Here is an 18,031-nt window from a genome sequence, read left to right as displayed (position 1 = left end):
GAGTTGAAAATCAACCATAAACGAACCACAGCAGATATTTCTCATTTTTCGTTAAGTACGGTTGACTGCATTAGTGTGACAATATAACTGATCATTTTTATTTGTAATAAAACCTTGGACTGCCGATAGCGGTGGATGTGCTGCTCTGTTTCCTCCTTGCGGTGACACACTTGTGATGCCAGGTGTGACAGTGAGTGTGAGACGGAGCTGAATTTAACAAGTGATAACAACAATGTCCTAGCTGTAATTCCAGCTGTAAATTGTGCAAATCACTGTTGTCAAGCTTTATTTCATAAAGCCAAAACAAGAGAAAACTGACAAATCTAAATTAACTTTCACTATGCAATTCAGCAAGTGAGCAAGACAATGTAAAACATGGACATGAACTAAGAACCAGTGCAACATGTATATGGTATCAAACTGCCCTGCCTTCTTAGGCCTTCACTACAAATATGACTTGCAGAATATGGTTCAGCAGCAGGACCATCAAATCTGATCTGAGGTCTGATCTGGCCAAAATCCTAAATCAGACAAGAACCCTGAAAAAAACCCAGAATTTGGCAAAATACCTCTCTTGTGTGCCCAGAGCCTTCACTGTGGTGCAGCCACTGTGTGCATGAGCAGAATGAAATGACAAGGATGATGCTGACGCCCCCCCCAGTCAAAGAACAATGGGTTACCAGTGTAATCGTTTTTGACTCATCAAAATCTCTAACTGAGCTAAATCAATCCATCAGTTTGTTGAACAGGAGCTTTTCGTTCGATTAATAAAGAGGGGAGAAAGAAAGCGTCGACGGACTTAATCGCTGGACAATATGGCAGTCAGCATTTTGTTAGTATAATGGTTGGAGGACAGAGAGAGGGCGCATGAGGGGAAAAAAAAAAAACATGGGACAGGAAAATATAGAATATGGAAAAATATCACCTCCCTGAACTGTGCAGGATTACTATCTGCAGCTCCTGTAATGACTTGCAGTACACCTGCCAAAATGGCTCTCATTTAAAAATTATTCAGCAACATTGCCCTATACTGTTTTGCCATGGGCGCTGCAGCTTCATGTTTTTGAGGCACTAATGATATATCCTTCAACTTTCTCTCTTATAAAGGGTTGAATTGTGCTTGTGCTGAAACGTATACACCAAAAATCTGACAATAAATCCACAAGTCATGTTCTGTTATTATTCGGGCTGATAGCTTAAATATAGTTTATCTGTTCCATAGTATAACTTGCACTTTGCCTTATATGACATCCTATTGTCCCTCTACTGTGTGTTAGTATACAGTAAAACTTTGTACAATAAGTCAATGTAATATGCCTCTGCATCAGTCACCAAGACAAATTGCTGTATATTCCGATAGCGATTCTGATTAAATGTTCACCTTGTTGCATGAAAATAACATACAGTGAGGAAGAAAACCCGCCTTTCTTGTTTTATAGTGATGTGGTCAGCGTGAGCAACCCTCTTGTGCCTGTTTGGCTCACCCTGAATGAATGGGTTTGGTTGAAGGGAGATGTCTTGATGGGCTGATACCAGTTTATCTTGATTTAGCTGTCGTTCCCTAAATGAGCTGCTAAATCAATTGTGACACGGCGCCCTCATTCAACTGTGTCAACGGCAGGTTTATAGGGGAATAAAAACCATCAGAACAAGGGGAGATGGAGCATGATATTTTGTGACATATTCCTGTTTTCTTTTTTCTCATTTTAGGAATTGACTGCGCCAGGGCCCTGATAAGGTTGAAAAAGAAAGAAAGAGTATTGGATATTGGAGGACCGGATACTGCAAAAGGACCCATATTATCTTGATTAAATTTGGAACTATCAGGTTGCTCTCCTATCCTTCAAAGAAGAAGCTTTATTGTAGTCGTGTCTTCCAGATGTTTGTGTAGTCAACCACAGTGATGAAATGCAATGAACACGGGGGATGACTAATTTTCAACCCTCAGCTGCAAACAGTGATGAAACTCAGGGTAAACAATATGAATGTGTGTCATATAGCATAAAACCACTAGAAAGACTGGCATACTTAAAATCCCTTTTATAGGGAAGAACTTAAAGAATACAATTATTATTAATAAATTATTATTAATTATTTCTCTGACCTAATTCTGTCTGAGTCCAGATTCTAAATTAATACAATAAGAATACAGTTAAATTTGGTGATTTGATACAATTTTCTAGAGAGGGACTGCTCAGGTTACTGTTTCATTCAAAATGAGAACAAGCCCATTGACATAAAGGTATAATATTGCCCAAATAATATGTTTTGGAACACAAACAAGGTTGAGATAGTGCTCACAGAGATGCTATTATGAACACAATCTCCATTACCTTTTGTTTTTAAAAGGAAAAATGTATTTTGGATAGCTCCAAGGTACAATAGAAAATTTCCACAATGCCAAAATATACATTTTAGAGGTTGTACTTGAATTGCAATACCAAAGACAAATCAAAAAGTGCTTTTTTCTTTTCAAGACATGCTGGAGGGGACGTAAATGAATTTTGTGATGACTATATAAAAGATCTGTCATTGTAGCCAAAGACAGGGGAAGGAGGTTTTAGAGGTTTTAGTAGTTTATTTTTAACTGTAATTTTACCAACCTCTTATGAACCTGAAATGTTTAAAGGAGCAGAGGAGCAACTAGGGGGATATAACCATTAACTCGCTAAAAGAGGTTGCAACAAAGCAGATGGTGAGCGCCTGCGGGAAGGGCCGATGCGGCGGTGCTTCAACCACAGTGGAGCGGCTGAATGGATTGTGACGGAGGTTGTCAATAGCTAATGACATCTGTCATCCTGTTCCCAATTTGCTGTAACTGGGTTGCCCGTATACACATACGATATAGCTAGGCTGAGATCACCATTGTGATAGATTTCATCTTACTTTACCTTACAAGCAGTCAACATGCAACTGCTGCTTTACTCTGAGTTATTTTTTCCAAGAACTCACAAGCTCAGAAATGAGTCATCACTGTAGACAGTGAAAAGGTAAGCACAAACGATTTCAGACTGTACATTTAATTAGAAAACTGTATTTAAAAAAAAATAATAATTTAACTTTGTTTATTGGGTTTTGCAAGAACATACAATTGTGTCATCAGAGCATTTATAAAAAGTAAAAAGGTATATATTCCCTCTATAAAAAGACATTACAAAAAAGTGACAATTATTGCTAAACACCAAAACAGCTTACAAAGACTGAGAAAACTAAAATAACACAACCACAAACAAACACAAATAATAATAATAAAAAAAAAAAAACATCAGTCAGTTAGTAGTAAACCGTGTCAGTAATAGACACTAACAGTCAGTACAGCAGCATATCACCCACGCCACAACAAACACAATATTGATACCCCTCCAGACCGCAAAAGTTGCTTCAATCAGGAATGAGTGGGAAATTTATCCTCTGAACAAATTGGAAGAATGGACCCCATATTTTCCCAGATTTATTGGAGGAGCCACTTAATGAAAGTCTGATTTTTTCCAATCTAAGAAAATAAAGGATGTCTCTTATCCAGTGGGTATGAGAAGGAGATACAGTTGATTTCCAATTGGTCAAGATTAATCTTCTAGCCAGTAGGGTGACAAAAGCAAAGACGTCTTTTTTGGATGTAGGGAGGGAAAGCAATGAAGGGAAGACCCCAAACAATGCACTGAGAGCATTTGGTTCTAGTTTTTCCCCAATTATCTCTGATAGGGTATTAAAAATCTCTGTCCAATAATTATGTAGGGATGGGCAAAGCCAGAACATGTGTATGAGGTTTGCAGGAGATTGCTGACACGTATAACAGGCTAGTGATACACCGTCATAGATCTTAGACAACCGAGCCTTAGTGTAGTAGGTACGGTGTACCACTTTACATTGAATAAGACCATGTCTTGCACAAATAGAAGATCTGTGTACACGTTCTAAAATCTCCGCCCAAACTTCCTCTGGTATTACCTCCCCCAGATCCTCCTCCCAAAGGGTCTTTATAGAGTTTAATGACTCTGGACGTAAAAGATTAATTTGGTTGTAGATATATGAAATTGAGCCTTTCATAGTTGGGAGTGGTGTCAGGAAACCATCTAAAATGGAATCATTAGGTAGGTTGGGAAACATGGGGAACGTTTTATGGGCAAAGCTACGGACCTGTAAATATCTGAAAAAATGTTGCCTGGGAAGTGAAAATCTGTCCGAGAGTTGCTGAAAGGATGCAAAAACATTATCAATATACAGGTCTTTAAAAGTATTTGACCACATCGAGAAAACACAGTCTGCTAGGGAAGGAGGAAAAGAAAACTGTATTTGAACTACGTCGCTGTCATACTTACAAAGTATGTTGCCCTTGCCAACAACCATTGTGTAAAGACTGTTTATGTATGCCGGAGATTACAATAAGAATCACCATTTGAAATTCAAATGTCTGAGTTCATTGTATTGGATCACAGCACTCACCACAAGGCCTGGGAATAACAGTATACCATAAGACAAAAGATTATGAAAGTGCATTCATAACTGCTGATCTGCATTAAACCATTTATTATCCAAAACATGCCTTTACATGCCTCTGCCACTGATGCTATCATGTATAGAATAACTCTGGAGTGCATGAGAAAACACGGCTTACAGATGCCATCTGTCTGCAATTTTTAATCAACAATTCATAATCTGTGGTGTTTATCCAGCACTGAATAGTATTTACTTTACTTTTTGTTGACAGTTTGAAGCACATCACCCATGAGGGTTCAGACCAATTAAACTGCAGTAACACTATTTAATTACAATAATGCCATGCCACAGCAAGGTGGCAATACTTCTGGTTTATAAGTTGCAAATAACATTAAATATGCAAGGGTCTAGATCAAATGTGTAAGTTGTTCATGTGGGTATTCATTCGTTTTGAACCCTTTCAAAATTAGAAGTGATGATTTCCCTATGCAAGACAATCATTAAGGTTCCTACACAAGTTGTACAGGCTCATGTACAGAATAACTGCGAGCTAGCTCCTCTGAATCTGTGACTCCAGTGGGAGACTTGCAAACAAGAGCATGAACTAAGGGGTGAGGAAAAATGTCAAAATGAGTGGGATGCTAAAGGCCTGTGTACTCTTGCATGAAAAAAAATCATTTTTTTCCACATTCCTTCCTGTAAATGGATCATTTTTGACTCTTCTGTGGTCCCCTTACCACTGAAACTGGTTACTTCTTCAATTCAGTGAATGTGAGATACTTTGTCCACGCAACAGTAAATTGTAATGTCAGGACAAGGAGCCACTGAAATCCTTTCCACTGAGCATTAAGAGGGTAGAACACTCTGAGCTTCTTATTCCTGGGTCACTGGAAGTCTGCCATGCTACTTCACATAGCATCACAGAATCAAATAAATGAAATTTATAGAAATATTTGTTCTTTTTGACTAAACTAATTCAAAAAAGTTAACTCTGAAAGAAGAGCCAAACTTTGCATTTACCACAAAGTGCTTGTGCTATGGATGGGTTGGATGGGAAACCCTGGTCAAAACCACCGCGCTTTACACTGAGATAAACATGTAATTAAGAGGGACAGACCTGGCAGTGGAATCTGTGTTGTAGGTGATGTGTGTCGCCTTTATAAAGGCATCTGCTATGCAAATGAATAATGAAATCATCTGACATGGCTTGTCTCTGAACATGAATTACCTTTTCCCCAACTACCTGTCACAGTGGCTCCCACTTCTCAGTGAACTACACTAAAATGTTCTTGAGCTGCAGCTCCCGGCCCCCATGTTGCCATTACATAAGGCCGGTGTAAAATATTCATCAGTTCTGCTCTGGACCACATCTGTATGCAGCTGAGTGCTGAGGAAACACTTTTCTATAAACCTGCTAACTACACAAGGGTGGCTGCTGCTGCTCGGTTTAGAGTGGTTTGCGTGCAAATGCGCCTGATTGCTTTTGCGTACGCTTGTGTTTTTCTGTGGTATTTATGTGTGGCGCATTTATGTATGTGTGTGTGTGTGTGTGCGCATGTGCGCATGTGTGTCCGCCTGTCTATGAGGGAGCCTGCGAGCGTCTTCATCAGTATGCTGTGTTTGTACTTGTATGTATGCATCGCCTCCATTTAAAGCAAACATTTATGTCTAGCTGTTAGCCACAGTGTTAGCAGTTGTCCCCTTTGTTTTTGCACGCTAGATCATGCAGCAAATGAGGCCTTGCTGGCGCAGGGCCTGTGATGAGACGGCAGTGAAGTTAAAACCCTCCCAAGCCATCAGCAGGTCCATCAGGTCCTGGAGCCCATCCGGCATCGAGCTGACCTGTGGATCCCCAGGAAGACATAACTCAAGACCCCACAGAGACGAACACACACCACTCTCCATTAAGTTTTTACTGTTTAATCTATACGACTGACCAGGTCTGCTTTACATCACGTCAGGAGCTTACCCTCTTTTTTGATTGTTGTAAGGGCCGTTATTCAATTAGAGCGGATGTTGATTGATTGGCGGCTGCTTTGGAAACAGTTTGATTTTCAATAGTGCGACTCAGAAGTGTAAGTGATACTAACAGGCAGACTCACCATCTACATCTACTCAACCTACAGTTTGACTGGAGCTGCTGTGTTAACCTCTGTCTGAATGCAAGAAGGGAGAAGAGGGGAATGCTAATATATACGTTGAGGATAAAGAGAAAGGAGATCAGAGAACTCCAAATCAAATATGCAAGGACACCTCTTATGTGCATTAATGAAGAGGAAATGAGTGCTGTGCTAATGACGAAGGATTTGAGGCTTCCATGTGAGAGTGGGATCAAGAACACACCGCCAGAGATGCTCATTACTCTGGCCCACATCTACTGTATCTGCATTTGTGTGTGTGTGTGTGTGTGTGTGTAACAGAAAGAGAACGAGAAATAAAGCGAGAGAGTTAATTCACAGAACTGTGTAGGCGTGAGTGTGTTTATGCATGAGGTCGTATACTGAAGTGTGTGTGTGTTTGTGCACGTTCAGTCACACTGGGTTCACTCAGATTAACACTGGGGGGGCGACGGCAAGCAGGATACACCCCACTTGGTTTGTTTCACTCTGATGTATCAGCTGGGATCTGCAGAAGGAGCTTATCGAATCGCACCTGTGGGCTGACGCTATGTAGTGCTGTACAACCAAATACTAAAAAAAGAAGTATTACAAAAAACAAGCAAACAAAAACATACAAGCCCTGGGTGTTGGTGTAAGCCGCCTCACCAAAATCCAAACTTGTTAGGGGTGGTGTTGTGAGCAGGGAGGCAGTCCTTCAACTGGAAGACCTGCATTCAATCCCCTGTGACAGTAAGCATCTGGTCTGCTGAGGTGTCCTCAAGCCAGACACTGAACCCCTGTCAGCTCCAGGATCGCTGCTCTGTAGATGAACCTGACCTTTGACCTCCCAGAGGGGGGTGGCAAGAAAAAAGCGAATTTTGTTTGCCCACCTGCAAGTCGCAGCATGTTTGTATACAGTACAAATAAGTCTCTTTGATCATACCAGAGTTTTCTGGTCAAGCAACATTTTTTTTTTCAATCTTCAATTCTAGTTAGGATTATAGGCATGAATTGTCGGGTAAGAGTAAGGTCAAGGTTAGGATTATAATCAACATTTAAAGTGAAAGCTCAAGTTAACCACAAACAACTCTATGCCACAATAACAAATGAAGAGCATTACACACCCTTTGCTTTTATGGATAAATGCCCATTCAGAAGTCATTCGCAGCTGAAGTGCTCACTTCTATAAAAAGAAAATAAAATTGCCATAAACTGGAGAACTACAATACAGAACCCAGAGGATTTGAAATGCAACGTCATTAACTCATGGCGTTATCTGAATTAGAATCCCTAATTTTAATTGCTGTAGAAGTGAAATATACAACCAACTAGCCAGTCCCAGAGAAAGTGATTTGAGTGATATCGAAAAAGTGTAATTTCAAGTTCAAACACATGATATAGTACTTTCAAAAAAGATGGGGTTTTTTTGGGGTTTTTTTTTTTACTTCAAAGAAAGGTGTCTCATTTTGCAGTGAGCCAAGCAATAAGTAGCAATCAAACCTTCACTAAAGCAGAAAGAGCTATTAGGCTTGCAATTTCTGGGTGGTTAGAATATTTATTAAATAATTCAGCAAGTGTCCAAATTAACAAAACATATTTTTCCACAGTGTGAGCAGATATAAATACTGAGCTTAGCATACTGAACTGCACTGAGAAGGGGGCTAGGGGGTAAGAATGAAATCAACTAGTATCCTATTAATCATTATTGTGAGAGGCAATACCTCTCACTGCTTAGCAACCGACTCCTCAGGAGCAATCGTCAGAGCGATGAGATTTACCATGGGATCACTTCTCTAAAGTTATGAAAATGCCCATAGTGTGGCAGCAGATATCCAACACATATTCTCTCAAGCCTTTTATAGCTGATGTTGTTTGTTCTTCTGTCACTGCCATTAATTATTCAAACAAATATATAGGAAAATCAATAAAGTAAAGAAATCACAGATCACAGTGTTCAGTGTCTAAGAATGAGGAGCGGCATATCTGACAAACAAACAAACACAGCTGACTCTCTGTACTGCGCATCACATACATACCAAGATTTCCAGACCAATATCCACTCTTACTCAGCAAACATTCAAACCCACACAGACAGACAACTGCTGTGGTCTGATCTTACCTTGAACAGGCGTAGTATGTTGGCCACCATGATGGACACCGAGCTGGAGGAGGCTCCAATAACACCCACCACCCTCTCAGGTTTGGTGATGATGGGCGCCCCGCCGCCCAGACATTTGACGTCCGTCCCGTCCTTCTCGATCAGCGCCTGCACGAAGGTGAGCGACTGCTCCAAGGCGTGAGTGTCCCTGGAACAGGTGTCCAGGATACGCGCCCCCAATGTGATGTTAGGCAGCAGATTATTGTCATTATTGATGCGGTCAAGGGCGAACAGCATGGCCTCCAGTCTGTGTATACCCTTCTCCTTCTTCAGCTCCCCGCATGGCTTGCCATCGTGGCCCCTGGCGTGCACCGGGAAGAGGCCACCTAGCGAGATATCCCCATCGATGCGGATGGAGTTCAAATGTGTGTGTCCCGGCCCTTTGGGCTTGGCAGCCTGCGAGACCTTGAGGGAGCCGTAGAGAAGCAGGAGCAGCAGCAGCAGAACCGGGCTGCTTCGCTGACAGCCAGTCCGATCCGGTCTACACCCCGGAGGTTGAAACATGACCGCGGCCCCAACACACATCCACACCGTACAGCCCACCCCAGGAATCAGAAAACAACAAAAAGCAGGTATTACTTTATGATGGCCAGAGGGTTAATTGTAATACCTCTTGAAGTAGTTGGCACAGAAAAGGCTTCCTCTCATTTCCCTCCTCTCTTCCAGGCATTCAATTAAAGCAGAATATGAGCTTGGCTCTTTCGCCGGCTGTAATCCTGTTCTTTTCTCTTCCCCTCTCTCACTCCATCATCTGACCACAGTGGTGGGCAGCTGCTCTTGTGTCTGCTGTTATTCACAGCCTGGCCTATGGAGATCCTTCACTCGGGGCATTAGGAAGAACAAAGGTGAACGATAAGCTTTTTTTTTCTGTCTCTCTCTCTCTCTCCTCTCCACCTCAATCAGAAGTTTTTAATCTCCCCTGCTCCCCTGGGCAGGGATTTGGTATATGTCAGAGCCCTCAGGCCCGCTCAGGTCCACAGGCTTCAGAGTGAATTCCTGAAAGATGAAAAAGAGAAGAGGAGTGAGACACAGCGCACAGAGAGAACGGAAAGATGGGAAAGGGATTTGTATTGGTATGAGCTTTTCAATACTATTTTTTGCTTAACCTTTTTTGCTGCAGTATTGTGTGGAATGAAGAGACAGTTCTGCTCCCACACTCATCTCTTTCTCTTATACACTCCTCCTCTTCCTACGTCTACCATCTTGAATTCAAAAGGTTGCCATGGACTCCCAAGGTTGACAGGCTTGAAAGTCAGATCCCGCATGCTTCTTTTTCACATATTGAATGAGCAAGCTTGTCAGCAGAGACTTTCAGCCCATAGCACTGCAATATTGTGTCATTGCTAGATCTTCCTGTTTTCACTGCTAATTTTATATCAAATTGATGTCATGAATTGACATTATATAATACATTCAAGGCTGTGTTGTTGGAATTGGCAGTAGTAGCTGTGGCTCTTCATGTTGGACTTACTTTGTCACATTTATGTACCTGAAAACGTCACAATTGCTGCCACATTACATACTTTTTCAAAATCTTTTGAACAGCTCATTAGAAACATTAAGGTTTCACAGTCAAGTTCAAAAGGACTGAATAAGCTATTGATATAGCTGGTTTCCTTTTGTGCCAAATTTATTACTTCAACATTGCCTAGGTAATTCTGCTTACTACAGGCAAAATTCATTACATATCTTAATAGAATTCATATGTGGGTCTCAGAATCTCTTAAGCATGTCTAAGTCTGTGCCTTGGGGGGGTGAAAAAGTACAACAAACCATGGGGATAGGGTCTAGGAAATGACTATGAAATGGTAATTATGCTATTACTACAGATGGAGAGAAGCTTTGATAACCAGAGCTGGTTAGAGAGAAGAAACCACTGCATTGGACAACTTGATTCCTGATTCTAAACAGCAACACATCACAACACAATATAGAAGATAGTGTCCTATTCACATTGATCACATCCAGAAATATAGCTCCAATTCACTGAAGACTTGCAGCTTATAACCCCTTTTCTTCAGGTTTGTGATGTCAGTTTGAAAAGTGTTCACATGAATAAAGCCGACAGAGGTGAAGATGTACCTAAGTGAATCAATTGTGTTTTGATTCTGTAGTCAGCATGTTTCACTGCTGTGGGTATTAGATGAAGATTCTATACATATTCTAGTGTTGTGAAAAGAGATTATGTTATACATGATGCTCATTCAAAACTGGATTTTAAATTAAGCTCCATTGTCATAACTTAGATCTACGCTCTCTCTCTCTCCCTCTATTGTCCCCTCCTCTCTCTCTCTCTCTCTCTCTCTCTCTCTCTCTCTCCCCCTCCCTTCCTTAAACACACACACACACATACACACACACACACACACACACACACACACACACTACATACATGCAAGATAGAAAGATAGACACACAAATACGCCACTAGAACCCATCTTGTATGTATCTGAAACCTGTTCACTGCTGAAGCTGTAATAGACTCTGAAGGAACAATCTCCCTGCACACAGCCACAGAATAGGGCTGTAGGCATTGGTTTTCCAGGGGAGTGGGTTGAAGCCTTGGTTCAGCAAGGACTGAGATTCATTGAGAGCATATTGGAAGTGACAAGGTCCTTTGAATACACCCAACTATCTCCTAGTGAGTGAGAAGTAATTTTTCAGGGCTGATTCACTACAGGTCCACTTTAACTGCTGCAGAGCAAATGACAGGCAGAAAGCTCGCCAACACACCAAAGGCCCATAACCAAATGCCACCATGCACCAGCATATCTAACCAAACAGCAAACACTGAGGCAAAGGCAATAAAAATTGTAGCTGCAAACATCCCTTGGTATACATAGGCAAGAGAAAAAATACAGCTGTAATCGCAAAAGAGTTAAAGGTAGGAACATTTTTGCAAGACTGCAGATTTCCAGGCAGATGTAATCAAACTTCATGTTTGTACAAAAGAAGAGCGGGTGGGGGAGGGGGCTCGTGTGTGTCTTCTTCAGACTGAAAAACAGCTAGCCGATCTGAGCGGCTGTGTTGCGTGCAACTCAAAGAAAATATCTTATCACTCGGCTCACAAGATTGCATCAACTATTATCATGTTAATCAGCGTGTTTTGTCTTGTTTCAGATGAATATCACAAAAGTGTTTCCTCTTTGAACAGAATGTAGGTAATTCATTCTGTAATCTAAAAGATCTTAAGTTCAGTGCATTCTTGGTGGCCTGGCCTCTGAATAAATCACTTCACAGACCATCACTCCACTGAAACCTAAATAAGTCCCTTTTTAATGAAGCAAGACGGGTAACCACAGACCACATTTCAGAGCTCTATTCAAAATGTAGTGATGTAGTAACTAAATCAGGAGCACAGTATTAGCATATTGGGTGAAATGGGGTTACACATATAAATGTTTTCGCTGTATATACTTTATTTCCATAATTCAGCTTTGATATACTGTATAGTATATAACAGAGATTAGATGCCTTAGCTCCTATTAGCATTTCCAACTCTGACTGTAGTGTGATTTGGTTTGTTACTGAAGAGCTTTGGCTTGCTTGGAAGAATGAACTCTGTTCACAATGAAAACAAGTTACAAGGGCACTGAGTGAGATGAACAAATATGTGTATATTTACAGATCAGACTGTAATGGCGTAACTCAGTAAACATGTGCAAGTGAGACTTGAGGAAAAACAACCAAAATGCATACCAGCAAACAAAATGTCACAGACAGCTGCAGGAATTACTGGAGATTCCTATCAAGGGAACAATCTTTCCTCAGGTGCAAAAGCAGATTTTGTAATAGAGTATGCATTCATTTCAAAAGGCCATACAATAACCTTCAGGCAATATTTGTGTGTGTGTTGTTACATGGCCTCATAAGTCATAACAGCGACTGTGAATATAACACCTTGATTCTGGTGAGACCAAGACTTGTCAGTTTGCAATAATGTGCTGCAAAAACTGATACTGTCTTCACCTACACATTCAAAAACATAATGTTTGTTTTGGCAACTCTTCAGTCCAGGAGATTTACCCTTTTGAAGGTCCCTGACTGAAACAGTATCTAATAAAACTGTTTTTAATGTGTAGGTGTTTTTAAAATTGTGGCCTGTCTTGCTTCTCCTACACACCTGTCAGAAGACCGGTTTTCTAGTGTACAGAGAGCGTCAATATTCAGGAAAAATGTTTCAACAATTTGTTGACATTATAAGGAGGTCTGGAGACGGTTGTGTTATGAAAGAACATAAATAGCTAATTCATTGGGGAAAATGTGATCCAGTAAGATCTGCAAACATAGGCTCAGACTCAGGTTGCGTAAGAGTAATGATCCTGCAAACAGAATCCTTTTTCAGCGAATATATCCGTCCTTACCGCTCTCCTCAACCTGGCTGCCCTTACAAACGCACTTCACCTCAGAAAACCTTAGATGTGTTTTCTTTGAAGCTATATAGAATGCGTTCCGCAGGCCAGTCCATTCACCATGAGACCTTATATTTATTACCACTTCAAATAAAAGGCATTTCACCACTCCAGCCCAAACACTTTCCAGTGCATTCAATATAGCAAAGGAATGCAAACAAGGAAACATATGAAACAAATGCATATTTCTGACACATTATTCCCTTCTTCATCTTCTAAAATGCGTGCAGCTGCTGGGCGGGGAGGCCAGCCACAGAGACTTTTAGAGATGCGCTGTAGCTCGCCTCTCACAGATGGGCAGGAGTGGCTCTCTAATTGACACTCCAGCATGTTGATGCTGCACAGCAGATCAATAGCAAGGTAGAGGAAGGCTGCCCTGAGGAAAATGAATGAAGAGAGCAGGGCCCGGCTGCACACAAGGGCTGGAGAGCTTAGAAGAGGTTGCCACTACATCTACTGTATGTTTCTACTGAAAGAAAAATGATCAGTAGCCTTAAAAGGGAGGATCAAGCACAGCTGGTCTCTGTAGATTGCTGGTTGTTCATATTGAGTGAGTGGTCCATAGGTAACACGTAATTTTTTGAGTAGCACAACTGAAAAACAAATATATTTGAAGATGGTTTGAAATAATGTAATGTAATGTGCAATATACTAAATTGAGCTTGCTATCTGGCACTGTTTTGCTTTTTGAGGCTCCTGTACTGGAAGTTATTCTGAATCAATCTATTCTCACACTGAAAAATGTGCAGTATTTTTGGTTCATTAATGTATTAGCAAGAGTAAGATTCTGCCAGTGTTCTAATATGAAATATTGTACTTTCAGTCTTAACACTATAGTGTGCAGCACTTTTATTGTATTGTTGCACATTATTGTACCAATCTATAATCAGCATTATAAAACAAGAAAAACTATTGTGTCAACTACAGTGTGAACTCAAGATTTGATTGAATGTAGTTGTTGGAGAATTACATTGTGTAAAATGTATATAGAAAGTAAATAGTTAGAGCAATGTAAGATAGCATTACAATACAAGGATCATCATTATGTCCATATTACAAAAACATAATTTATGTTACAAAACATAATTTTAATTGTTTTTCATAAATATAAGGAATTTGTCAACAAGAATCCAAGTTTTCACCACTGAACAGTTGCCATTGTACTTTTACCTAAGTTTGCATGCAGTAAATTTTCACCTATGAAAGTACTTGGTGACCCTGTAAGACACTTCCATGTTGCACAACAGCAACAATTGTACATCATTGCCAGTTGTCACAGCTACGCATCTGAGACAAGGAGCAATCTTGATACCAGCTTGTGTCATACTTCACAATAATAACAGTTCACAGTTGTCACAGTCAACAATTGGCAAAGAGCAGTCTAGTTCTCGAAGCAGAGCGGGCCTCAGCGCAGACTGTCACAAACTGAACCAAATTTATGGAAAATGACAGCAAAAGCTTACAATGCAAATGCCATTTTAGCTAACCATGTAGTTTGTTTTAATTACAACACTGGTTTGGTCCAGCTGTCCCACCTGTCAGTGTGGCCCCATATTCGCTCCGGACTATGTAAGCCCTCTTTACACAGCTGAACCAGGTAAAGAGGACGTTACAGATCCAGGATAGAATTAATCATGATCAATTTCCACAGGCGTTCTTTCTCCATCTTTTGCCCAGTATGATCATCTTTACACTGCTGAGGGGAATCAGCAGGAATCAATGTATTTTCTGCAACAATAACCATTGCTCTGCTTTTTTTTTAATGGTTCTCCTTCATCTTGACTAGATAGCAAATGGCTGTTTACCATAGCTTTCCGCTGATAGTCGGCCTTCCACGCACACATTAGACAGAAGTGATGGGAGGCTTGTAGTGGCACGAGATGGTTAGCATGGCATTTGCACAGGCATTTCTCCAGCTTTATTGTACACAGAACAAATGGCGGGTCATATTGGGCTTTTCTCCTGCTTTTCTCCTAAATTGTGTGGTGGGTCAGAGCTGGGTTATTTTAACCCTCCTTTTCTCTGGCTTGACATCTTCAAACAGAAATCAAACCCATGTCAGCTCTACTGTTAACCTGGTACAGCATAAATTCTCTCTGTAAAGATGGTATTATAGATGTAGGCTTACGCTCTTGAAGCAAACTAACCTGCTGGCAATGACAATACTTAAGGTGTAGGCTGATGTTGTCACATGTGTCAATGTATATTCATTTGTTGAAAAAACTCAGCGCTCTCTAAAAAACAGATGTCACATGTGAATATCTCAGAAATGAAGACAGAAACAGGTTAATAATCATGCTCAGTCAACTTAAAGTAAAAATGTTGAATGGACCATGTCTGATCTCATGTATGTGTTGAGCGAATCACTGTCTGCAGAATCCACTGGAAAAACATTGTCACAGAAAAGGAAATGATTGAAATTATTTCAATCCCTTTCCCTAGACATTTGATGTGTTTTGACACTCTTGGATATTAACTGAGATGGGAGCAGGGCTTCAATATTTTGACTTTGGGGTACATTTATTACAGGAATAGCAAGATGCCGTTGACAGTTGTGATTTATTTAGACCCTGAGAAATGTGTTAAATCTCACTAAGACATGATATTATGCAATAGCTGACTCTCTGTGGCCGTTTGATTTCCCTTTGCTGAGAACCCCGAGGAAACATGGGTGCAATTTATCTCTTGAAATATCAACTTTATGACAGCTACACCAGAGAGCCGCTCCAGTTCTATGTTGGGTACAGAAATGTTAGTACATGCAAACAAGGCTTATTAAAATAAGACCAGAGCTCTGCTTCTCACACTGCGTATGTAATAGGTTGTTTTGAAGATCTGTCCTTTGGAAGACGAGGTTGAGAACAAGGGAAGAAGAAATGGGCCATTCCTACATTTTTTGTTTACTCGCACTGGATGCTTTTCTGTGCCGGCTAATGGACGACTAGGATCACTGAGCTGCATAGCAGAAGATAAATGGACTGAAATGTGAGAACAAGCCCAGATTCTCCTGCCCTCAAAGAGCCGAGGGAGAAATCCCATGCTGCTTAAAAGGGATGAAGATGCTATGAGGAGAAACCATTGGGGAGTTAGGAGAGCGTATTAAAAATTGTTGACTTCCCATTCACTGACTGACTGATTCAATGACTACCGTCTTTCTGTGACGATGAAATGCCCACCCCCACATCCCACCCTTCCTACTCCCAGAGTCCTATCCTTTATTCAGCCATTCTCTCTTACTCTGGTGGAGTCTGCCCTTTTGGGAAACAACACAACGCTACTTGGTATTCATCACTGTTCCCAGGTCTCCTCCCTCTAAACCTTTCGATTCCTACCTATCATCACATGCATACCTCGGGGCCTGGATTGAATATGATTTAGAGGGTAGCCTTGAATCTTGAATCTACAGGTTTCATAACACATATCCAAACTTCCTGGTCTCCCACAGCCTCTGGCAGTTAAGGCCGCTCTCTCACTCGCTCGCTGTCTGTGGGCTTGGTTAATGGTCCAGTGAAAAGATGGCATGAGGTGAACCATCTCCAGCCTCCTGTTGACTCTAAGCGGTGCTCGGTAATGATCCCTGCCATACTCCATGTCGCGGGTCAAATAAGCTTTTGTTGTCAACCTTATCTTTTAGAATACAAAATATTAGTTCCTGTATAGCTGAGTATATATGGGGCTGGTATGCAGAGACAGACTGCATTGCAAGCCATCGCTGTGCAGCATGACCTGGAGGGGATGGTGCGTGTGTGTGTGTGTGTGTCTGAGAAGCCTGCAACTTCTCAGACACATTGATTGATTTACTGTATCTGTTGAGCTAGACCTGCCTGCCTGTCAGGATTAAGGAATTTATGCCTTATCAAACCTGTGCCCCTGAGAGAGCTTCTTCCAACAAATTCACTTCAAGCTGCAACATATGGAAAGCCAGGGCGTATCAGCAAGAATGAATAGTCTGCAGTATAGCCTGTATTTGTTAGATTGTTCAAGATAATGGAAGCAGTGAGGTGTACACTTGCAAACACATCAAGTGGTTGAGTGAAAACCGAACACGAAGATTCAGATAGAGAAGCGGTGACTTGGGTTAGAGACTATCCCGGCACAGAGGGCAGGCGGTGGCCAACCTTAAGCATTTCCATTTCAGCACAAGCTAATAGAACAAGAGGCAAGGCGAAGGAGAAACCAAATATCAGAAACGCTCAACATGTCAGCTAAGAAGTGAGTAGAAAAGCACCCTTCCCTAAACTCCTCTGTCTATCTCAGATCTTTACAAGTGGGTAATTGCTATGTGAGGCTTTGGAAGACAGCGTAACAATGCAATCTCAAATGAGACTTATTTTTGAATGAAAAGGAAGGGGACATTGTTAGAGGAGAAAGATGTCTCTACCAGGAAATAATACTGCCTCTCTGCCTGCATTCATGTCACAATTCAAACATCAGTTTTCACTGCCTTGCCTTCACAGGCTGCCCCTGAACACTGTAACAAGTCTTCAGGGGCAAGAGAGAAGGACAACACTGACAATTTCACAGAGAACAAAGCTTGACTGCTAATGAGAACTTCAATTTTCTACCAGCAGCAAATATAAAAAAAAAAAACGACAAGACAAAGGGTCTTATTAGGACTTACTTAGTGTTCTCTTTTGTGTGAACAAATAATTCAATTGACCCTAATTTTCTTTCTTTTTCTTTTTTTTTTAATGAAAAGGGTATTGTGCCAAAATAGAAGACATACAGTTCTGAGGCTCCAGTATTATGTTCAAATTGTAATACTGTTTTCTATCACATTGTGCTACTTTTACAATGTCCTTGGAAACTTGTTTTTAGACATTGCTCCTATCATCCTGTCATTAAAAAAGAGACTTTTGTAAGTGACCATCCTTTTGATGGTGCTCTCAGCCTGGTCCCTCAGAGTCACAGCAGGAGGCTTTTGC

The 18,031-nt window shown here is 41.0% G+C and overlaps 1 protein-coding gene across 1 annotated transcript in view; it reads right to left on the bottom strand.

Annotated features, from left to right (window-relative positions):
- The window catches only part of LOC139915340 (metabotropic glutamate receptor 4-like), a 111,391-nt gene extending 102,193 nt beyond the window's left edge, over nt 1–9,198 (bottom strand). Inside the window, exon 1 of the mRNA XM_071903938.1 lies at nt 8,656–9,198. Coding sequence (XP_071760039.1) covers nt 8,656–9,198 — 543 coding nt within the window. The remainder of the gene's footprint in view (nt 1–8,655) is intronic.
- Between the last annotated feature and the right edge of the window lie 8,833 nt (nt 9,199–18,031).

Source organism: Centroberyx gerrardi, chromosome 5, assembly GCF_048128805.1.
Source record: "Centroberyx gerrardi isolate f3 chromosome 5, fCenGer3.hap1.cur.20231027, whole genome shotgun sequence".
Taxonomy (NCBI): Eukaryota; Metazoa; Chordata; class Actinopteri; order Beryciformes; family Berycidae; genus Centroberyx; species Centroberyx gerrardi.
This window is presented reverse-complemented; position numbering and strand designations above follow the sequence as displayed.